At 41.1% G+C, this 24649-nt stretch overlaps 1 protein-coding gene across 1 annotated transcript in view; it reads right to left on the bottom strand.

The window, feature by feature from the left end:
- Positions 1-24649, bottom strand: part of RUNX1T1 (RUNX1 partner transcriptional co-repressor 1) — a 128288-nt gene that overhangs the window by 22535 nt on the left and 81104 nt on the right. The window contains 4 exon segments of the mRNA XM_044245332.1: positions 5694-5895; positions 6460-6545; positions 11277-11527; positions 22644-22825. Coding sequence (XP_044101267.1) covers positions 5694-5895; positions 6460-6545; positions 11277-11527; positions 22644-22825 — 721 coding nt within the window.

The following is a 24649-nucleotide window of genomic DNA, read 5'->3' as shown; positions in this document are numbered from 1 at the left end:
GGAGAACCAGTGGGACCTCATCTGACCCAGAACAGCAAGGCTGAAAGCTTGGCAGCACCTACATATGGTCTTTATCCTGTAGTGGGCAGAATGAAGCCGAGATCATGATACTATCTATCACAAAACCACCAAAAGAAAGGACAGGTTAAGTGGGTTCATCTTTATAAATGTTAGTTATTATTTTTAAGGATATAATGAATTCAGAAACTTCAATATTTTGTTTCAGAGGCCCAAACCAAACCTAGAAGCCAGAACTGCTGTAGGATTTTTTAACAATAAAAGTACCGGGGCACCTGGGTGGCTCAATGGGTTAAAGCCTCTGCCTTTGGCTCAGGTCATGATCCTGGGGTCCTGGGATCGGGCCCCACATCGGGCTCTTTGCTCGGCAGGGAGCCTGCTTCCCTTCCTCTCTCTGCCTGCCTCTCTGCCTACTTGTGATTTATCTGTCAAATAAATAAAGTCTTTTAAAAAATAAAAAATAAAAGTACCTAGTGCTCTAGGAGGCAATCAGCTCTTCTTGGTTTTAGAAGATGGGTATATTTAACTATTACTCCTTTCTTTTTAAACCCAATATACTTAAATACGGTGGGCACTTAGTAACTCAGCTGAATGATCTTGAAATGAATTTCATGATGTGATTTAAAGGAATCGATACAAGTATATAAAACTCTAAACTTTTACATGCAGATATACTCTGAATAATATGTTTGTGGCTTTTATAATCTGATAGTATGACAGGATATATTTCTTTGGCTGGGAGCAAACCATTTTTCCATAGCCTTGTATTAAGAAGTAGGGTCCCAAAGGTACAGCAAATTTACTGTGCTTAAAACAGAATTCCCCTTTCCTAGTTTTTCTGCCTGTTAAAGTAGCCACCTAAAAATTACTGTTTTGAAGAATTTTCAGAATGAAAAAAGTACTTAAGAATTTACTCTAATTTTGGGGCACCTGGGTGGCTCAGTGGGTTAAGCCGCTGCCTTCGGCTCAGGTCATGATCTCAGGATCCTGGGATCAAGTCCCGCATCGGGCTCTCTGCTTAGCAGGAAGCCTGCTTCCCTCTCTCTCTCTCTGCCTGCCTCTCCATCTACTTGTGATTTCTCTCTGTCAAATAAATAAATAAAATCTTTAAAAAATAAAAAAAAAAGAATTTACTCTAATTTTATAATCTTGGATACGAAGCAAGTTGGCTTCATATATCTGTCCTTTTAAGTTCTTTTTCAGATTACATATTAGAAGCAATAATAACAGCTATTACTTTTATCTCATCTACTATGGGTCAGGCACTGTCCCATATGATTTATACCAATTAACTCATTTAACACAGAAACACCTATAAAGCATGTATTATCACCATTCCCATTTTGTAGATGAGGAAACGGAGGCACAGAGAATTACCTGCCAAAGGTGACAAAGCTAGGGAGAAGAGAAACGAGGGGTTCACACCCAGACAATCTATGCTTTTAACCTTCACGCTGGATTTCCTGAGGTTTTAGACAATAATGAGAAATTCTTTAATTCAATTATATGACAATCATAAAGCTTGCTGGCCAGTGGAATTTTAAAATACCAATTTCCCCACCAATCTACTTGAAGCAGGGGTGGTATTCATTTGCCAAACTAGAAGTCCTGAGCTCCTTTATGAATGGTCAACTCGACTTCTCATTCCATTTAAAACAAACAAAAAGCCTCTTTCTGAAACTCTTATCAAAACATCATGAAAGTATTTTCAAAATTTCATACATTCTCATCACAATATCCAAACATTCAAAAAAAGGTGTGTGTGGGGGGGTGCATTCGTATTTCAAAGAGTTATGCCCAGTCTCTGACATTAGTCCATCACTGGATACTTCTTTTAACTCTAAGAGTATAAAGAATTCTTGAGAAATACAGAAGGAAAGCACACAAATACAAGATAAACTATAGGAAGATTCTAGAATAGTACACAGCCAGTAAAAAGAAAGTAATCTAAAGGAAATAAAATGTCAGGAGCCAAGAGAGAGTGATATGAACAGCATACTGAGAGAAATGGAGAATGGAGACAAAGGAGGAGAAAAGCAGCAGCACAGAGGCCCAAACCAACGCTCAGGCCCACAAAACGCTAACCAGCAGCTCCCCACCTATATGTACAAAAGCAATTCTACTTCAGTGACACTATGTATCAATTCTGATGGCAGGAGCCTGTCCGGTGAAATTTACAATGTAACAAAACTCAAATGTACAAAGAACAAGTCATACTTCGAAAGTAGAGACAATTGTTTTAAAAATTAACTTTCTAACTTAGTACTTAAATATCTGGACTTTGTCCTGGAAAGTGAGTAATAACAATAAAAATAAAAATCTATGAGCTCAAGGGAAAAATCTAATATTTTGAAGAGTCCTTCACGATACCAACCTGTTTTTGAGTTGAAACAACATTATGGGCTTAGTGTGTACTCCATTTTAAAAATTGCTCAAGAGGCTGTTCAAAATAGCCTTCATTTAATATCTAGGGAAAACTCTCCAAAACTCAATTAGTAATAGATTAGTCATGTTCTCTTAGTAATCCCTCACACTGACTTAACACTATGGATAGATTTCAAAAGTGAGAGGGGGAGTAAGTTTAACAAGTACAACAGAGTGGTCATGGAGGTTATGTTCTCCTCTGTCCAGTCCCCAAATGCAATTTAAAAATTCTCAGAGAAGAAAAAAAAAAATTCTCAGAGAGTGTGGATGTGTGTGTGTGTGTTGTGTGTGACTAAACACTGCCAGTGTTTCCAAGCTAGGGAGGTAACCAAGGAAATATTTTGAACTAAAGATATCTCCTATAATATTATTCTGAAGTTCTGCAGGTCTCATTTGACCTCTGTAGCAGCTGCAGGGAATTAAGAGAATTGAGCTAAAAGAGACATGGGTAATGTAACTGCAGGATACAGAGATCTACATGTACATAAAGATACAAACATAGCCCTAGTTTTTATCTATACACACACATACACACACTTGACATACTCGGCAACACACTCTCCGGAGGCAGAAATGACACTCATCAGCCAGTAATCTCTGGTCTTTTCTTTACACATCAACGTATTCAACTCCAAAACCTAGGAGAGAACCTTCAAAAACACTTCATGTGACATCAGTGTGGTCCATGATTATACACCACCAGCTGTCTCAGAGTCACAGCCCAGCCCCCACAAAAACAAAACTCACAGGCTTCAAGGCTAGGAGGGGGCACACAATGAAAGGCCACGCTGGTTGCCTAAACTTGCACACTGTGTGATTCTTGACAAGCTACCTCTCAATTTGGGATGGTTTTTTAAAAGGTAGCCTGCAGTTCTGTGGCCACAATGAACAGGACTGTTTATTAAAAGAAAAAAGTCAAAATCCAAACAGAGAAAGGAAATGCTTGTAGTCTTTGAATATTACAATCTCCAAAAACGTAAAGCCAAAGCAACCTCGTATGACCAAAACTAGGAATTCATTAAGCATCATCAGAAATAATGTAATTTGGGTACTCCTAAGAAGTTTTTTTTTGTTGTTTTTTTTTTTTTAAAGATTTTATTTATTTATTTGAGAGAGAGAGACAGTGAGAGAGAGCATGAGCGAGGAGAAGGTCAGAGAGCGAAGCAGACTCCCCATGGAGCTGGGAGCCTGATGTGGGACTCGATCCCGGGACTCCAGGATCACGCCCTGAGCCGAAGGCAGTCGTCCAACCAACTGAGCCACCCAGGCGTCCCCTAAGAAGTTTTTTAAAACCAACTTTATTCTTTTAGTTAACAGGGAAACTAAAGCCATTGTCCTTGAGAACAATATACATTCACATCACCAGAATGTATATGCAACAGTGGTGATGATATGACACGTCCTATATTCTGGGTGCTGCAAATACTCACTTAGGCATGAAGTCCCATTAGAGGCTGAACTTTTTCTTTGACAGTAGACAGTAGATAATCCTAATTCCGTCAGTTAAGGGGCCGTCTGGTGCCAGGGCACTAGCTGGGGCCCCTCCCTGCCTCTCCAATAGACCAGAAGCTCCTTGAGGGGAGGGGTTGTGTTATGTTGCCTAACACAATGCCTGGCCCATAGTAAACGTTAAATAAATAAGTACTGACTCAACAAATCAGTTCAATAAAGCAGGTTAAACCAAACTCTTGGACTCCTAAAATTTTATTTAGTTTAAGGCTTTCAATTTTTGCTGACCCTGGGTGGTTACAGATACCAGCTTCATTTGTCCCGAACAGATCTATCGTGATTAACCAATTTTTGTTCACAATAAGGAAATTAAAAAACAGGATACTTACTCAACTCTGCTCTAAATAGTTTTACATGGACTGGCGTTGATTCAAATTAAACCTATTTTCATTGCTTGCCTTAATGTATCCTAACAAATGCACATTCATCTTTAAAAACAAGCTTTAGAATAATACCTAGTGGGTGAAGTAAGTGACTTGGAATCTTTGTATAACACTTATTATGGTAATAAGCATTCAGTATTCAGGGATGAGCCGGAATCCACAAACCTAAAGCACAAAGGGAACTTTATTGCTTAGGAATAATTTTAATAAAAAATATAATATGATCAATACCCAAGTAATAGACAAGTTTTTAATTTTTGATAATCAGCCAGGGGTGATAATGAGGCCAAAGTCATGAGCACATGTGTAATTAGTTTTGTTTGCAGTGCAGACTGCCCCCTGAGTGAGTTGACAGGTGTGTGGCTAAACAAATAAGAAAACAAGATGAGAGAACACAGACAGACACAAATCCATCTCCACTAAGTTTACTCAGATGGCACCCACGTGTAGTAGCCAGCAGTATAAATGGTGATACCTTGTGCTTAATTGAGGTGAAAGTTCACAGGCTACTCAAAAATTCTCCCAGGTTCAGGATTTCTTTCCATGTATCTGTGACGATATTCTATTTATAAGCTCAACATTCTCCATATAACAATATTAGATATGGTTACATATTAAGCATTCCATTTCTAAAGCTCAACTATATTAGCAGCCGCATTAGAACTAATAAAAGCTTTACAGGGTCCTAAAGCCAATATTACACTATATGTTAACTAAGTAGAATTTAAATAAAAATTTGAAAAAAAAAATTTAAAAATGAAGGCCTTACGCAACCTAGGTTAAGGTCAGGTCACCAGAAGACAGTGCTCCCTTCATTGCTCATTTGCAAGTGCCAGCTAGCAGACTATAGAACCATTAGGTCTCTCTTCCTGGGTAAGTGTTTTATGAAAATAAAAGATACAGCTGGAAAACAAGGCCCTCTTAGAGACTGTGTCATCAATTAAAACTCAGACAACACATCCAACACCGTTTGGCAGCAGAACTCCCTGGAGAGTTGCTGCCGCCACAGAAGCTGGCGGCACCCCGAGATTCTGTTCTGGCACGCTGGGGGCAGGGCGCAGCGAGGCGTGCTGTGCAGGGGCACAGGTCTCCGCGACGCAGGTGAAACCCTGGCCCGGCCTCGAAGCTCTGCCCTGAGCCCAGCATTACCCGCAAAGAGAAGCCGATGTGTGGCGACCGCCTCTGCACTGGCCAGTCGGCGGGCTTCCGCACGGAGACAGAACTACGGGGGATGTCCAATGTTTATGGCTCTAGAAGACCCTGCACACCCTTTATTTTTGCCAAGACCCCCCGAACGTGAAATGGGCACGAAGAGCGTGAGCACTCTCCGTCCAGCACGTCCACCCGAGGGAAAAGTACCTAGCGCCACCGGGTCCGGGTTGACCGGGCTCTGCTGCCGGGAGTGGCCGCCGCCGCCGCCGCCGCCTTTCTTCAAGTCCTCAGCGTCGCTGTAGCGCCGGATCCAGTAATTCAGCTCCTCGCGGTCGGCCTCCTGACACCGCCGCAGCACGGTGAGGGACCGCCGTGTCTTCTCCACCATGTCCATGATGCAGTTCAACAGCTGTGGAAGGGGCGGGCGCGGGGGAAGAACACAGCTGTCACCACCACTGAATGGCTCCGGCGGGCAGCGAGACAGACCACCGCAGGACCAGGAGGGACGCAATGGCCGTCCCCAAGGCTTCCTTCCATCTAAGTGTTTTCAAAGGTCAGACCTGACATTGAGGCCCGACTGAGGAGTAAACTCAGGGGGAATGAGAGTAAAACGTGGGAGGCGTGAACATGACTCACGACAGAGATTTTGGCTGAAGGCACACAGCCAAGTTCCCAATACTAATCCCATTAGTGTATAAACCAAATGACCCGTTTGCAATAAAACAGGAACCCACGGATCTGGCTTGGAGGACTCCTTTCCACGCCCTCACACTTCTCTTACGTCAGTGCCTTTGATATTAATGTAAAATCAAATCCTGCATGTATTGCAAATATTCCCACTCATTACTTTCTTCAAGGATAGCACAAGACGTAATACCCTCAAAGCATCCCCACCCATTTCTCTTTTATCATAGAAGCCCACTCCAGTTGTTTTTGAAACATATTTTAATCTAAATGATTACCGATATCTTACATGGTCAAGATGTTTCCATTCCTCTGCCCATTCTCTGTCTGTTAGTCTGTGATCAATCATTTCTTCTTGACGTGTGCCATGCAACCCTACGAACGCAGAGAAGAAGGCTGAATCACCCTACAGTGTTCAGGACATAATCCATACGCACACAGGCACTTAGCAAAGACTAAACTAAATGATGTGAAAATGTATTTGATTTTTTAATGGAGACGTAAGTCATACTCACATTCGCAATTACCTAATGGGCTCTTCAAAGAATGATAAAAAGTTAAAACTAGGAAGAACGTTGCAGGTCATATGGTCGGAACCCTTTATATAGGAAGAACAGGGAGTAAAGTGACACCAAGCACTGAGTCAGTTATCCATATCATGTTCCCAAATTGAAAATATAAATATATACTAACTCTTAATAAATATGAGAAACCACAAGGAGACATTAAGTGGTTTCAAAGTGCAGCTTTCTAGCATTAAAAATAAAGACAGCATAAATCACTTTACATGGTAGGTATATGCTTTTCTAAAATGAACATGGTAAAATTTTTCCCCATTTCAGCACAGGCAAATGAACACAACTCTACTGTGTATACCTCCATGATGAAACTAGGCCATGAAGAGAGGGCTTGCAAAATATGAAAGCAATGTATACTCATTTGGTTTACTAAAAAAAATTTTTTTAAAGAAATAAACTGGACATCACTTAGGAGAAAATGCAACATACCAGATGTAATTTTGGACAAAAATCTTTTTTTTTTTTAAGATTTTACTTATTTCGAGAGAGAGGGAGAGATCGCATGTGTGCAAATGCGGGGAGGGGCAAAGGGAGAGGGAGGGAGAGAATACCAAGCAGACTCCCTGCTGAGCGCAGAACCTGACCCCAGGCTGGATCTCACAACCATGAGATTATGACCTAAGCCAAAATCAGGAGTTGGCTGCTTAACTGTCTGAGCCACCCCTGCGCTTAGCTTTGGACAGATATCTTAAATCCAAGCCAAGAAACCAAAAACCCCAATTTGTAATCTATAGAGTTAAGTATTAATGCTCTTCAGCATCACAATTAAGGTACAACACAAAAAGGTAATGTGGAAGTGCTTACCAACCGAGCAACAACAGCAATGGCCATGGCCGTGGGCAGTGAGGTAGGATGCTCATCAAGATAGAAAACAAACGTGTCTCCCTGAGAGGACAGGGTGGGAGGCTATGAGCAGAGACACCCAGATTGTATTGCTCCTCTTACAAATTCTTAGTTTCCACTACAAAAGAAAGGCATTGAACTATGGCAATATTTTCCACCTTAAATGATTAAAACCCCTTTTCAGTTAGGGGTTACTAACCGTTACTCTGAATAGCAAATTAAGTCTGGCATGGTGTGGGCTTCTAGGCACCTAGGTAGGCTCCTTCTCAAGAGGGCATCATGTGGGAGTTAGAGGACAATGAGACTTCTGAGATACTGAATTGCACTTTCTGTGGAAGCAGAGTGGTTAGAAGTCCCTCTTTTACCTCATATAGAGAAATAAAGATGATGAGTCACATGACTCTTTTTAACCAACCATGAAATGCAATTTAATTTATAGCCGATGGAGACACACACACACACAGTGTTTTCTCAGATTAAATAAAAAGCTAAATATAAATCGCTTCACTTCATTCTTGTCTAATTAGAACATGTTCAGAGATACATTTTTAAAGTTAAAATGGTCAATGCCACCTATTGGTAAAAAAGTAAAATTGCAAATATGTGTTAATAATTTGCATAATAGGAAAGACATTGGGGGAAAAGAATATTTAGTTATTACTCTGTCTGTTGTGACTATTTCAAGTTGAAATGTTTGCAAATATGTAATTTTTGTTGACTTATTTGTTGCTTATGTTTTAGGAAATAAAAACACTACCACTGAAATGAGTCATCACAGAAAACAACCAGAGAGTGATGAAGATATAAATATGGCATTGACTTTCACAATGGAGGCATCTTACTATTTGGTTTTGAGGACCAAGAACTTTAGAGGTCTCGAACGTTTCAGGAGCACCTGGGTGGCTAAGTCAGTTGAGCATATGACTCTCGATTTCAGCTCAGGTCATGATCTAAGGGTCATATGATTGAGCCCTGCATCAAGCTTCATGCTCAGTGTGGAGTTTATTTGGGATTGTATCTCTCCGTCTGCTCCCAACCCCCACTCACGTGCTCTCTCTAAATAAATATTTTTAAAAAAAAGTTTCAAAAATTCAGCAGATCTAAGTCGACAATGATATAAGCTCTAACGCCAGCAGGAATATTAATGAACCATAGGATGCCTGTGGATAATGAGATTCCAACATTTGTGGAATACTGCTAAGCTTCGACTCGTTTAAAAAAAAAAAAAAGGTACATTAGAAACATGTTTGAGCCCAAGTACTTGGTAAGAAAATATATAATTTGCTGCTTCTGAACTCTGAAAGTCATCTGTTAGAATCAAATCTCTAAAAAGGAAAAACTAAATCAACTCAAAATCTTACATTTATTAATTTCTATTTCAGATACTTCAATATTCATCACCACACAGTTTTCATTTATATTCATAATACCAAAGGGATATACTAGGGGAAAGTAACTCATAATCATTAAAGAGCACATTTCCATTTGTGGGCAATTTGACAATAATGTTGAATCCTAACTGGTTCTTATAGTTTAGAAGATTTTAGCTAACTAGACTAAAACTCTGAAGTTTATTTATAAACTAATGCTGTTTGTAAAGGTGCTTTATTAAAGGACTCTAGTGAGTGTATGTCTCTACATAATAGGCATTTATAAGTTATACTAGACTAAGCATACATTTATGACAATTTTTATATTCTCAAAATGGCAGCCTAATGTAATACCACCATTTGTTACTCATACATCAAGATTTTATTTTACACTAACACACACTAAACTGGGCCAGACTTTAGGGATGGTTAAGTAGTTGCACATATTTATAGAGATTAGCACTATTAGTTTTATACGCTAATATAATTAAAAGGTAAGAACGTGGTCTGAAGAAAAATCATATAAAACCAGTGGATACAGATATAATTCATAAAGGGATATTTTACATTACCAGATGAAAACATAATCATTGCACAGAAGCCTAATTACTTCTTTGCTGATTACTTTATAGTGCACTGGAACTAATATTTTATAAAATAGCATTTGCTGCCTAACAAAGAGGCCACTTCCCAGCACCTACAAGAGCAGGATATCTTGAATTCATCTTACAATGACCTGGTGAGTCCACTTCTACTTGGAAAATGAGCAGTCATGCTTTGGGGGCCTAACGTCATAAAAAAATGGCAAGCCCTTGACTTAGAATGAGGTTGTTACATTTGGTTTGGGGGTGGGGGCGTCAAAATATTGATCCAGGCTGAGAAATGACATAACCACTTTTTAGAGTTCTTCAGAAATCGTACCTGGGAGAACATCAGACAGACTGGTTATTAAGAAAGCACAAATTATATGCTTAGTCATTTGTCCGACACAATATAGAAATGTAGCAAAGGCTGTTGTGGGAAGCAGAACTACTTTTTGACTGTCTCACAACCAGGGCCTCGATCATGGCCCCTCCCCTCACCCTGAGCCTCCTTTCCTACTTTCTGAACATTTGGAGGGTTACATGGAAAAAAGGCAGAAAGATCCAAATACAGCAGCCCTGTTCGTAGCAACTATAGTGAAAGCTTACTTAAACTTGTACTCATCACACTACCTCTGTCTCTGGCTAAAAACACCGTGCCTGCTACCCCAGCACTGCTGTTCCCGGAGTTCTGCATCCCCAGCCCTGTGTTCTCGTTTTCCACTTAGGCTTTCTTCCCTGCGCTTTCCATCACCCTGCCCACCAACTCTACCAGCCAGGCAAGTTCAGCAGCAATTAGCTGACGAATGAAGTCCTGCTGGTAAGTGGAGTGGACACAGGAGATGGAGAAAGAAGAAAGGATTGACGGTTGCTCTCAGTTTATGAATAGCTTGAGTTGCTAAAATCAAGAATTACAAGAGCCTGGAACAGTGCTCTGATGCTCTCCCCTGACCCCTGATCTCAGGGTATCCAATCTTACCTTGTTCACTTTCCCTCTTATTTTGCATGGCAGACACTTGTTCTTTATAAGGCCATGTCTCCTAAATGCTTCCCTCTTCAACAGTTTTATGTAAAGAAGGAATGAACACAGGCAAATGGATCACATGTTTCCCTAAACTCATTCTTTCTTTGGCGCTTTGATCTATGACACAAAACTGTCAATACTAAATTTAATCACTGTCACTTGCAGGTGAAGAAAGTACCAAACCATTCCTCAAAGAACATCTGTTGCTTTAAGCCAGAGACATCGTGCCTCTCATATTTTCAAACAGAGTACCACAAAGACTGGAAAAACCAAACTGAACCCTAAGACTGTCTGAAATAAAAGTACGATGAAAGAAAAGGAACATCTTAACATTTTAAAAAATGTTTGTGGCAGACAGGCTGCATATGAAATCTCTAATGTTTAAAAAAAAAAACCACAAAAAAACCTAAAAATTCACTTGCGTTTGTTGAGGACTTTGTATTAATTTAGGTGCCCCTTTCCCAAAAAAAAAAAAAAAAAAAAATAGGCTGTTGTCCTAAAGACTGTAAGTAATTAAGAGAGAGAAAGCACAGCTGTTAGAAAACATAATCATACTAACAAACTGTTCTCATAAAGGAGACAACATAAAGAGAGAAGAGAATTTTTACTCCTATCACACAGATTTCAAGCCTCAAATTCAGTTGAGAAGTAATGATGGGAGTCTTCAAGCATCCCATGCCATAAGAAGTGAACAGATTCTTCAAGCTTACCCATAGGTCTGTTTCTGTCCCTGAGGTCCCTGTGGCTGGGGTGTCGATAGGAGTCCCTGTAGTGATGGGCAATGGCCATATCATCCAAACGGTAATGCTGAGGTGGAGGTGGGGTGGGGTGAGGCAGGCCATTGGGCTGGTAGGATAAGCCGTTATTTGGACTGTACCGCTGGCCTGGGCTAATAGTGCATGGTCGCTTGCTTGGATGTTCTGAGTGCAAAGGCTCTCTGTCAAAGCCATTTTCTTTGGTTCTAAAGGGGGAAGAAAAAGTTTCATCATGTTATTCAGAAGCCAGCATAGTTCAGACACTCACATTTGAACTTACAATATAAACAGAGTCTTTATTTATTGGCCAGAAACTTCCTAAACTTAGCTTCCCAGAAGACCTGTGGGAATTCACTGGAACCCGTGCTGAGGCCCAAGTCATTGCAAGACCGCACACATGAGGAAATGGGTTCACGCCTCACCAAGCTGGCAGATATCTTTCTGGTTGTAGCTCGCATGTGTGGTGAGGTCACAACTAAGAGTACTCCTACTTTATTACTTAAGTAAGAGTAATCTTACTTCATCTCCCTCCCTAGCTAGCATATTTATTAAAAAAACAAAACAAACAATAAAAAAAAAAGTACTTGATTTCAAACAAATAATCCTAAAACTGAATAGTGTTTGGTGAAGATTCATCAAAGTGGTTGGTATGGCATCCCTCTCTTGATGAATTCTGAAGGAATTCCTATTCCATTTATCCAACCTGGCATCTGATTTTCATGTTGGAGAACATCTAAGAGCTAGCTGTGTGGTCCCATACAACAGCTACATGCGGCCATTTAAATTTAAATGGAAGCTCATGTAAATTCAGTTTAAACCTGGTTCTTCATGGGCAGTAGCCACATCTCAGGTACTCACCATCACAACCTGTGGGTATGGCATTGGACTGCACATATACGGTGCATTTCCATCATCACAGAAAGTTCTATGGAAAGGGCTGATCATGCTGAGCTAACACAAGGAAGCAACGCAACGTCTGGGACCCGGACACTGCCTTCCCCAGCAGTCATTAAGAGCTCCCTGGAAGTCAGCCCCCTTAAAGTGGAGAAGGCTTGCCCAGGGAGCCTCTGTGACCTGTCCTCAGGTGTCTGGGCAGGATGGGCACACCCTGACTGCATTTCATGATGGGATACACAGAGCTTTAAACTTGGCTTTCAGAAGGAATATGGTATATGAATGAGGCCCTGATAACTAATCACTGCTCCTACATTCTTACACAGAAATGGGGCTGAAGAAGTATTTGGGGGCTGGATAGAAACGTACTCAATATACTCTTAGAAACTAACTCAATATATTCAGGAAAATAGGAACCTATCACATCCCAACTTTGACCGAAATCACAGCTCCTACACTATCTATTTCCTTTGTATCTGGCTCTCCTCACAAGACCAGCACTCTAACCTTAGACCAGTGATAATGTCTACTTTCCCAGGAAAGGTCTCCATGAGAAACCCTACCAAGTCACAGTTGCTGCAGACTTCCACATGCCTTTTTGATTTTAAGTTGGTAACAATAGCATAGAGGCCTTTTAAGACACTTTTCCTAGTTTCTTAGGTAGAGTCTAGGATATGCTCTCTGATAAACACCAGCAGCATCTGCATGGAAACTAACTCAACAGAGATATGGAGATTAGAGCATTAAGACTCTGCCATGAACCACCCCGCACATCCCTTTAGGGTAGAGCCCCAGTGACAATGTATGCACACCAGATAGAGAAGGATAGAGGACGTAGAGACAGAAGGCCCAAGCACACAAAGAACTAAGAGAAGCTCTGCAGAGTTGAATGTGAAGTAATATATGGCCACTACCTGCTGAAGAGAGAGGCACAGTTCTAGCGACAGGAACTGAGCCAACGCTGGAAATGGCAGCAGGGCATGGTCCCCGCGAGATGAGCAGCTAGAAGTCAATGCTGCTTCCATCCAAGTAGGTGTCTGATACATACGGGCTCCATACATCTTGATCACTGATATCAGACAAAACGCCCAATGTACCTCAGACACTACCTGAATACACTGTTGAAAATAATTTTTAAAAGTGAAAGGGAACAATCTAGCCACCAATTTATCTTCTAAGAGTAAATCTGACATTCTAATGTTTATTTTTATATCCTGTATATTTCTGAATAAAACATCTCAACATTCAATGCACATCACCAGCATAAATCAGTTGATAAATACTGAAGACTATTAGTAGCTATGAACATAATGCTGACACAGCACCTACCTTACCGGCAGGGTGGTGTAGTGGAAAGAGCACTGGACTGGGAATCAAGAGACCTGAGATTTAGTCCTGGCTCTTCCACGACTAGCTGTGTGACCTTGGGCAAGCCACTTAACCTCTCTGGACCTCAGTGTGCTCATCTGTAAAATGAAAGGGTTGGACTAGATCAGTGGTTTTCAAACTGTGCCACCTGAAGTGCTTTTACAGGATTCTGCAGGCAATGAAAAGTTTTTTCCCCCAAACATCAAAGACTTGAAGGACAAGAGGAACCCACTGAATTTTCTGTTTTGCAAGTTGGGGTTCAACCTAAGGTTTCACTTTAAAGGACCAGATCTGTTGCTAAAATCAAGTTTGAAAACCACTGGACTAGATGATTGCTGAGGTCCCTCCTAGTTTGAAAACTCTGTGATTGAATTATTCTGTATTTACATCTAAATGGCCTAGTTAGGACATCATGGTTATAATCGAAACACACAGGCTGAATGCGTCACTGGCCAAATTCTGTCAAAGTCAACCACTTTAGCCAACAGGGAACATCTCTGTTCTTTGCTTTGAACAATTATGTGTAGCGTGTGTGTGTGTGTGTGTGTGTGCGCGCGCACATGCAGAAATAGAAAATATCCTCTAAATATCTTATAGCAGCCCCTGTTGCATTTCTAAATATGCAACCATATCTGACCCAGCTGTCAGACCACTTTGACTTACTGGTTTTGCCTCTCTTTGTTCAACAACAGCAACATATAACATTGGAAGAATTCTTATAATTTTCAAAGTGGCTGGATATATGTTATTTACCTTCACCCTCATATCAGCTGTCTGATCAGTGTTATTACTTCAATGACCCATTATTATGAAATAAGAGGTTTTTTTCCCCCTAAAACAAGGACAGTAATATCCCCAAGCAGGGCGAGGTCCTGAGTGGGTCCTGTCATTTCTATCAGGACCCTGCTGTCCTATCACTCTGCTAGCTATCGAAACAACAAAGCTCAACACCTCACAAAGGTAGTTTTATTTTAACAGCAAAGCATTAAAACATTCACGGCTCATAGAAACAAAGCTATGAAAGGTCTCCTTGGTGCGTCCACAAATCACCCATGTCTGGTTATAGGGCCAACCCTATTCAAAGGAGTTATGTCCAGAAAGATAACTAAAACATCTTAATTGCCATTTGTCTGTCGTCTTCTTAAAAAATGCCAACAACTATCTACACCTCATTTACTTGAACAAATTCTAAATTAGCTCTTTTAATGTTGCCCTTTCAAAGCATATCCGGCTGAACGAACAAATTGTCCCCTCACTTTTCATTGTCCCGTACCAGCATACTCTTGAAATAACTCAAATTCTAGTGGGAAGTCCGTCATGTCTCAGAGATTTCTGGAAGGCATTTTGTTTGTTTTTTAAATCAGCCTGAGAATATTCTCTCTCCCTACCAAGAGAAATTTTTCTGAACATAACCCAACCACATCAACATTTAGATCCCAATCACTTCTCAGGAATCTGAAGGCCTTTAATAATAAAGGGCCACTCAGGACTCAGCTGTGTGACCTCGGGAAGGTTAACCTCTGGCTTCAGTTTCCTGCCCAGTAAAATGGGATGAATGGGAAATAATAAACGTTAAAACAAACACAGCAAAACTTTAGAGACAACCTAAGTTACATTTTATCCCACCTCAGGCTGTTTCCCCGCACCCCCAGCTCCTCAATAATGGAGGCTATGCTACAACTTTCTTTTCTGAAATCAAGTCCTGCCAAGGGTCCCTTAAGCATCTGTAGCCCAGTGCCCTTTGCCCATCTTGGCCTGTTCATGCCCCTGTCCTCTCGACCGGAGTCTCAGCCAAAGCCAGGGCTAAGTTGCCAGCAGAGTCTCACAATAAAAAGACACATATATTTATTCTTGTACTTTAGAAGTCTAGATTTAAATCTCATTTTAATGTAGTAGCTTGATGTTTAAAAAGCCCAAAGACATTAATGATTTGATAGTAAGCACACCTTCCTTCCCTTTTCTAACACATGTGATTTGTTGAGGTTTCCACAGACTAACTGGACACTGAATCAAAAGGGGGGCTAAAATCATTCTTGACATTCTTTCGTCAGCAAAAGGTCTCTTCAGGAATCATTAGGAACCAGGGAAGTTTAGATAAAAATTTAACATGCCACCTTTCCATTGATGTTGAGTAAGGCATCTGAAATTAAATGTATTACAAATTACCCCGCCTCCTTCAAATGAAATTCGAACCTAATTCGTCATAACACCCCAGAGGGGTTTCACAGTTTTTGCTCTCTCCCTGGGGGAAGTGGGATATGTAGACGGGGAAGTACAGAGAGATGAATGACACAGGACCATCATCGCTGGGCCATATGGAAAGAAATGCCTTCAATCCCTCCATGGCTGATGCAGCACATGCTAATAATCCCTTCAGGTGTGAGTAAGATGCAGGCGGTGTTTGCCACTCCACACACACAGCCACAACACCTGGGCCTTCAAGAATTACAACAGGCAGGTTCAGAGAGCCATCTGAGTCTTCCCTCCCATGTTTCCCAAAGCTTGCCACCTGCTCAACTTGCTACTGGCTGTCCCTACGCATTTTCTGATTTCTGGCCACTGCAATGTTCTCAATTCTCCTGCCCCTGCTATCTACAACTGTGCTTTCCCTTTCTAAACTGTTATTTATAAATTCCAATTGGAACCCTCCAGTTTTTTCTGGTCAGTGAGCCAATCATGGCATTCTGTTCCTGGGCCACGCATGGCTAATTTCATTGTTGTGGGTATTTCAGAGATACATCTTTTAAAATAATAGAAAGCAAGATAGTTATCAAGAAAGCAAGCAAGCAAGACTCTTGAGAGAGAGATCATTTGGTATACTACTGAAAATGACTGCATTAAATGCTTAACTTTATTTGTTCAAGTAGGATTGTTGGCATTGTTGTGTGGGGTGTGTGTGGGGGGGGGTGTTTTGCTTTGTTTTGGTTCAGACACCCAGTATGTGTAATACACTGCCCTAAACTTTCCTGGGAATAAAAGATGCCCAAGAGGAGGAACACCTGTTACTACTCGAGCAATTGTGAATCTCACATTTCTTATTTTGGCCAGTCCTTTTCTTTATGCCCCGGGGGCCCAGGTACTTGGGGGGCCAGGTAAACGCCTGGCCTTGTAGCATCTTGGAAGGAGACCAAGCGAGCACCGAGGGAACACCAAGGAGAGCATCAGCATGTTTCCTAGAGACCACGCGCTGCTGCAAATCCGTCAGGCCAGGCAAAGGGGCCAGACTGCTGCAGTGACAGTGTAAATATTTTGTACAATAAATAAATGGATAATTGGAAAAAAAAAAAAAAAAGATGCCCAAGATACAATCCATGATGCCCCAAAACCCTCTCCGTAAGATAATCATTTGCACTAGACTTAAATTCTTTTTGGAAGAGTGCTGGCAAGAAATCTTCACTATAAACACAATTTAATTAGAGATGTAAGGTTTCTATACATTCACGAAGGACCAGAATTTGGCACATTGCATAAAAACAGTACAAAAGTGGATCGGGACACTAGAAGGAGTAAAGATCACTCCACAATGGGCGCTCAAGAGAGCAGGGCTGTGGAGTTGGCTTCAAGTTTGGGCACTGCTCAGTGCTGGCCGTATGAACTTAAGACAGTTTAACTGCTATGCGCCTCAGTGTTTTCATCCACAAAGGACGATGACTGTCTCAGAGCTACTAAGGACCATCTGAAAAAACCCACATGAAGAGCCTAGCTTGTATTTGGCATTCGACAACATAATCAAATCAGTTTGTTTTCAAGGTGGGGCATTCAGCGGCTGGTGGTGTAAGAGTCATTATTGTAAGATCATGGACAATCGAGTCAGAGAATGAGGGGTCAGAATCCCACCCGTGTGCCTCTCAGAAGCCACGTGACCTCAGACACATTCTCCAGCCTGCCTCTATACAATAGGCCTGGTAGAAAATAAAGCGCTAGGTATACAGCAGGCTCCCCTTATCCGTGGTTTCACTGTTCCCAGCTCCACTTCCCTAGGCAACCTCAGTCCAGGAGCAGATGACCCTCTTCCTCACATCGAGCCTGCAGGCCGGCAGCAAGCAGCCTAACGTGACATCACACCACCAACGTCATTCACGTCACTTCCTCTCATCACACAGGCATTTTTCATCCCACATCATCACAAGAAAAGTGAGCGCAGTCTAAGAAGGTACTTTGAGAGAGACCTAACTTTTTTTACAGAACATTGTTATAACTGCTCTATTTTATTTTTGTTGTTAAGAACATGATGTCTCATTTATAAATTAAACTTTATCACAGGTATGTATATATAGGAGGAAACACAGTATATATAAGGTTTGGTACTATTCATGGTTTTAGGCACCCACTGGGGGTCTTGGAGCCAATGTATGCCCCACAGATAGGGAGGAGGAATTACTATATATTATGCCAGTTACTTAGCATGAGGCTTGGCACATCTTAAGTGCTCAGTAAAATAGTAACTATTTTAAATATTTATGATTGGGAAGATTTCATTCAAATAGCAGATACTACCTGAGTTAGCCTGTAGAATATGAATAGAATGACGACATACAAGAACCAAGGCACCAAGCAGAAACCATCAGTTAGAAAACAAACGAAAGCATGAAGAGTATTCAACAGGGGGCCAGACCCTAGGGGAGCAGCAAGAAATAAGACTAGCCAAGTTCACATGGAAGTTGGTGTGGAGAGGCCAAAATGTCCTCTACAACCAGGCAAGTCTGATCATGTAAATGCAACTGAATGCTATTTCACTAGAATACTTCATGATTGATCTGACTATATAAAAAAGTCATTTCTATAGGAATGATTACTCACTTTGTGCAACCAAAAACTGCATAAAAGATGCAAAACGAAACAAGAGTATAACATAAATTCCCTACATTTTGTCACAGAAAACTGAATGCAGTGGACAATACAAATCTAATTCTGATTGGCACAATTAATTAATCCTATAATTTGTTGTAAAGTGTATCTACTTTTTCTTTTTAGAAAGACAAAAATATTGAAACCTCATTTATGTTACAGAAACGGAAAAATGGGCCTAGCAGTTTCAGCAGCTGTGTGCTGTGACGACCAATCTTATATATTCAACCGCACAGTTTCAAAACAACTGCCTTCTGACCCTCTAACCTTCAATGTTTTTTAACTTACTAAACCAGGAAACCTGGCTGACTGTGGATCCTCCGTCATTAAAAAGATCTATAAGCCCCCAGAATATTATACTATTGCATTTACCCACTTGAGCAATTATGCAGCAGAAATAAATGAGGGAAAGTAAGGGGGAAAAACCCCCTCCAGTTTCTAGTTGAACTTTCCTTATTTAAACTGCACATCAACACATCAAAACATATTTTGTGCAACTGCAAGATTTCAGGTCTGTAAACATGCTGGTTTTACCCCTAAGAAGCTTCGTGACTTTAAGCAAGTTTGTTGGGCCATAATTTCTTCAAGCACTGGCTTGGTAGATCCATAAGATCCCTCCCAGCTGACGAGCTACAGAATTCTAAAGGTCAAACAAGTCTTTTCAGAAAATAGTATTTAATTCTCGAGGGAGGAGGAAATACATATTAATGCAACTCTGTGGCCTACCTAATAAAGTTTAGATGTGTTAAGCTGAGAGCGATTTAGAGCATAGTTCTATTAAAATGATGATAAATGAGAAGAGGATTAATATTTCACATCGATCATTTGAAACAGTAAGAGGCAGAGGTAGAAACAGTGTTACCCATACAAACCCAAAGATCATTCAGTTTGATTTCTTAAACAAGGAAGATTCTCTAAGTCAGAAAAGCAGCATTAGCAGATGCAAACATAATATTAAAGATGAATTATAACAAAAAGCTGCAGGATCAAAGCTGTGAGAAAAGACGGACAGCAATGATGACTAACACAAGTGTTTTCACCTTCATAATTCTTAGCATTTTGTAGTCTCTAAAGAATGCAGCCTTCTCTAATTGCTCCTTCCCTCCTTACCCCATGTGAAAGTGTGAGTGTCTTCGAGACTGTCATGGCAAAAAGTTTTAAAGAGTGCTCTTAGCTTCTAGTCTTATCTTTGAAAGCGGTCACTTCATTTAATCAGCACCAGGAAGGTTCCTATTCCCTTTGTCACCTTCTCCCAACACAGAATGACAAAATCAAGGTCTACTATAACCAATCAACTCTTAAATATGAGCAAAGAGTAGAAATCGAAATTTTCTATTTACTTTCCTTAGCATCTTAGGAACAAATAACATGATTTTAAAATCAAAATTGTCTTTTTCTAAATTGGGTTCTACAGTATTCTACCACAGACCTACAAATTTGGCATAGTTCTTCAGAAACTCACCTTGGAGATATTTTAAAAAGAAAGTGGAATCAATTTTACTCTTTCTTACAGGGGGGAAAAAAAAAAAAGATTCCATAGATTTCCCTCAGAGTCTTCATTTCTCTGTAAATAACAATAATATTTAAAAAAAGAAGGAACGGAAGCAGTGGCAATCATATTTAAGGATGAGAAGGAAGTTAAATTTGCCACAATCCCTCCCAGAAACGTATGAGGACTGTTCCGTAGGGTAGATCTGCAATCGTCACAGAATTTAAGCCCCCAAAGTTGTAAACAAAATATAGAGCGCTCTTTTGTTCATGACATGTCATGAACAAATTACCAAAATGTGTTTTCTCCTCAGGTGTCAGTTTTTCCCTCTTTTAGTGACTGATGGTTCCCAGTGTTATTACAGAAACAGATTGATCTTTTTAATGAGCCAGTTTAATAGACTCCAAAATCTCACCGTGGCTGCTCATCCATGTCAGACCATATGTACCAACAAAACATTCAGTAAAACAAAAAAAGCTCTGCTGTCAGACAGCTCCATACTCTATAAAATTTCATATAGTAGATCTGGATATACAGATAAATAACCAGAGGAGAGGAAAATGCATATGCAAACAAGATGCAGAAAATATATGCAAAAAAGTACTGTAGAGACCCATATTTTCTTGGCTCTGATCATATTCCCACAAGATACCAATGTATTTACACAACATATTCTCATTACCCGTCCTCCTAACTCTAAGGAAATCCATTTGCCATCCTTCCATTAAAACACACACTTCAGGGTTCCACTTGAAAAAAGAATGTTCCAGTCAAAGAGCAACTGTGTGAATTCTGGCCTCCAGCAACTAACTGCCTCTGAATAACTGAAGGGAAAACAAGACTGGCGGCTTTTTAAAGAAAGTTCCACCTGATCAAACGCAAATGTGCATGCACACGCAGCTACAGATCCCCAGAACAAAAATGCTGATTATCCGTGGAATATACACGAAGTTTCCGTATTCAGCCTTAGTACGCTGCTCAGGGCTCGCCACAGCATCGTCCAAGCAAAGTCTGCAGGCACAACACCTTCAAATACAAAACACTGGGAAAGGAAATCAGTGGGGAAGTGCCTGGGATACAGAGAAGGGAATGAAACTGTTGGGTCTGCTACTGAGCAGTTTGGGTTTCTAGAACACTTCCAATTTTGCCTGTAGGATTACCTTCACATTTATCACAGCTTTCCAGAGCTTTTCCTGGTACCCCATCCTCCGCCCAAATAAATGTTTTCTTCCCAACTGTCCATCCAGTCTCTAATTCTTTTACCTTATCCTTGAAAAACGGAGCTACAACACCTCCATATGTGCACACAGTACGGGATTTCCTGCAGGGTACAGGGGTTAGCAGCAGACAGGAAGGCACGTGTGAATCATCTATCCTAGGGCCGCTTCTTGGTTTTCAGTATCACGTGGACATGCCACTCGGACACCTGGATTAAGGGGTTGCTTTTCAAAGCTAAAGCACTAAATGCTTAAATATGATGAAGGAAAAATGGTTTGCAAAAAGGAAAAAGCAGCCCTGTTGGCAGGTCATGTTTGGAGGCAGGTCTATAGCATGTCAGAAGTAAACTAATGTTTAACCTTTTGCTTTTGGATTTTAAACTATCAAAATGTCCTATGTCAAAAGGAAAAAAAAATGCAGAGACTGTAGCATAAAAACTGCTTAACAGAGGATTATGTAATAACTGTATGTAAACTGACTGGCTTTTAATAACATTCTGATTTGCAAAGCAGCTAATACATTTAAGGGTAGCTAAGTCGGTCACAGATAGATGTCTCTGAGTAGCTCCAAGGATCATAAGCTGCCATGAATCTGGAATGTGATTGTGCCAGAATGTTAACCTCTCAAAGGCTGTTTCACTCATGCCTGATGAAATGCAGACACAGGGTGGATAAGCAGAGAAAGGAAACAAAGCATAGGGCAAACATGTTTCTGAACATGGTTTCATTTCAATACAGTTCCATATTTTTACAAATAAGATGCAAGATGCTGTTCATGAGACTTTATATTCCTATATTAGAAAATATTTGCAAATGAGGATGAGGCACGCAAAAAAATTATTTTAATAGGTACATGGGAAATTTCACGGAATACACCTTATTCAACAGCTACTTTGTAGGGTTGAATGGAGAAGGGGCTTTCCTTTACAATTCTCGGAATTCTCAGTTCTGAGAGCAGCATGCCTGCTGGAATGAATACTGCCCGATAAATTGTTCAACAAAGGTGCCATCTACTAGTTCTCTGCCTTACTGCTAATCTTCACTCAGCTCGTCTAGCTTCCCAGAAGTTTTCTCTCAACTCCTCTAAACCCCAATTCAATAGCTCCTGCATTGCACTCACTGAGCAACCCACAAAGGCCAGCTTTCAAAACCGTCCTGTTCTGGGGAAACTTGGAAGGGTGAACTTCCTCACACGGGAAGGGCAAAATACGTGGTTGGGTTGAATTCTGTAATAAGTGAGAATTTTCATCTTGACTGTGTTTCTAACAACCATGGGTGGCACTGAGCCCACCCGGATGTTATTCACCCCTTTTCCTTTACTAATAAGGCGGCCAAGATGAACCTGCACAACAGCCTAAGTGACACGGTCTCGGTGACCTCCCAGGCCAGCATGAGCAACCCGACGGCCTCTGGGGCAGCTCGCTCAGCACTTCAAAAGCAACAGGCCTTCGAAGCACAGATGGGAGGAAAAGGCCACGGTGGGTCCAGGGCCCTCCTCCCTCTCACCTGTCTGGAGTTCGCCTCTTCCCGTTTTCGTTCACATCGAGAAGCAGCTCTGAGGAGTCAACAGGTGAGGTGGTGCTGGCGTCCAGAAGCAGCTGTTCATGCTGGGCGAGGTACTGGGCAGGGTTCTGTTTGGCCAGCCTTGCGCAGTGGAGGAGCTCGCGCTGCAGCAGGGGCAAGTTGGCCTGTGGGGGCATGACAGGAATGAGAGGTGGACCCGAAGGCTCCTGAAAACCTGTGGACCCAGTCCACTTTTCAACCACTGGCAGAGCGCACGACCCAGCTCAGTGAGAATGTCAGTCATCGAATGCACGTCAGAAGCCTGAGTCCCAGGCACAATCCCTAGGACCGGGCTACGGCGTCTGCCTCGCCCTGCACCTGGATTGCCCCAGCTGTGAGGCGTCTGTCCTCTGTGGACCACCTCAACAACCATCTTGCCTCAGTGCCCGCTGACCATCGTGGGAGTGGCACTTAGTTACTTTTAAAGTCCCTTCATATTTAAACATAATGGGATCAAAAACGCAGGGCATCAGATTCCAACTCTACCCATGGACAACCTTTGCTGTCCACAAGGAAGAGGGAAGGCCCGAGAAATACGTACACAGTTCGATTAACCTCAAGGTGAGCTCCCTACGACATTTAAAACTATCTCGTGACTTAGCCAGGCAAAAACAGGTTAATCCCATGAAATATCTTTGCTCAACTATTAATTTTTCAAAGGAAAAAATATAGAGATGAACATAAAGACGGTTTCTAATAATCATCAGATTTATACAACATTGAGGTAATGGCCTGAGTTTGGTCAGATATCCCCACTGGAATCCATGCACAAAGCACCAAATACTACTACAAAGGCAATCTGCTTTCTTGGTACCAATCCTTATTCTGAGGAAGGTCTGTAGTCCTCAACATCAGAAGAAACCTATGTACCCATCGTCCTCACTGCACACCCAGCCTAGCACTTTGAAAAAAGACTCTCGGAACATGCCTATTGGTAGATAATTCTACGCAATCGCGAAAGTAATAAAAAGGAAAGAGTAAAAAAGAAAAAAAAAAGAAAGTAATAAAAAGGAAAGAGATAATTTCACACACAGTAAAGCATTAAAATAAAAATCTTAGAATTTTACTCTGAAAAGTAAACCTACACTGACATTATGAATCTAGGTTGTTGCTGTTTTCTCTTTTCTATTTTTTACCTTTTGAGGGGAGGGCGAAGAGAGAGGATAGTATGGGAGAGCGAACAGCACTCACTCATCCCCAATAGCACTTAAATCTCCAAATCAAGGAAAGATCAGTAACATAAATCTCTTATAACACAAGGATTTTACTTGTAGGAACAAGGTGTCAACTGCCCTGATTAACCCATTGAGTAAAAAAGTCTTTCTGAATATAGGAGGTGACAGTTACCTCAATCTTTGGGCCCAAGAGCCTTAAAAAAATGCCCTGTGGAGTCTCAGACACAGGCACTGGGGTCGGACTCGCACCTCAAATCCATTTTTAGAGTATTAATCAAGGAACGATCTCATAATAATACCAAGGCAATATATGCTGCCCAAGGTATAAAAGACTAGGGTGTTTGCTAATGATAAGCACATACCACACATTGTAACAATGGAAATAACTTCCTACATAGAACGATGCTAAAAATAAACCTTTGCAGTCAGCCTAGAGGACCACATAGTTAATAATATATTTTCAAAATATTTTTTTAAACTCTTTTTTCTCTCCTTCGTAAAGATGGAGCTCAGGCACCATGTGCCATTGCCAACTCCACATGAACATTTTAAATATTTTTAAGGGGCACCTGGGTGGCTCAGTCGTTAAGCGTCTGCCTTTAGCTCAGGTCATGATCCCGGGGTCCTGGGATCGAGCCCTGCATTGGACTCCCTGCTTGGTGGGAGGCCTGCTTCTCCCTCTCCCACTCCCCTTGCTTGTATTCCTTCTCTCCCTGTCTCGCTCTGTGTCAAATAAATAAATAAAATCTTAAAAAATAATAATCATAAAATAAG

This window comes from Neovison vison, chromosome 4 (genome assembly GCF_020171115.1).
Source record: "Neovison vison isolate M4711 chromosome 4, ASM_NN_V1, whole genome shotgun sequence".
NCBI lineage: Eukaryota > Metazoa > Chordata > Mammalia > Carnivora > Mustelidae > Neogale > Neogale vison.
This window is presented reverse-complemented; position numbering and strand designations above follow the sequence as displayed.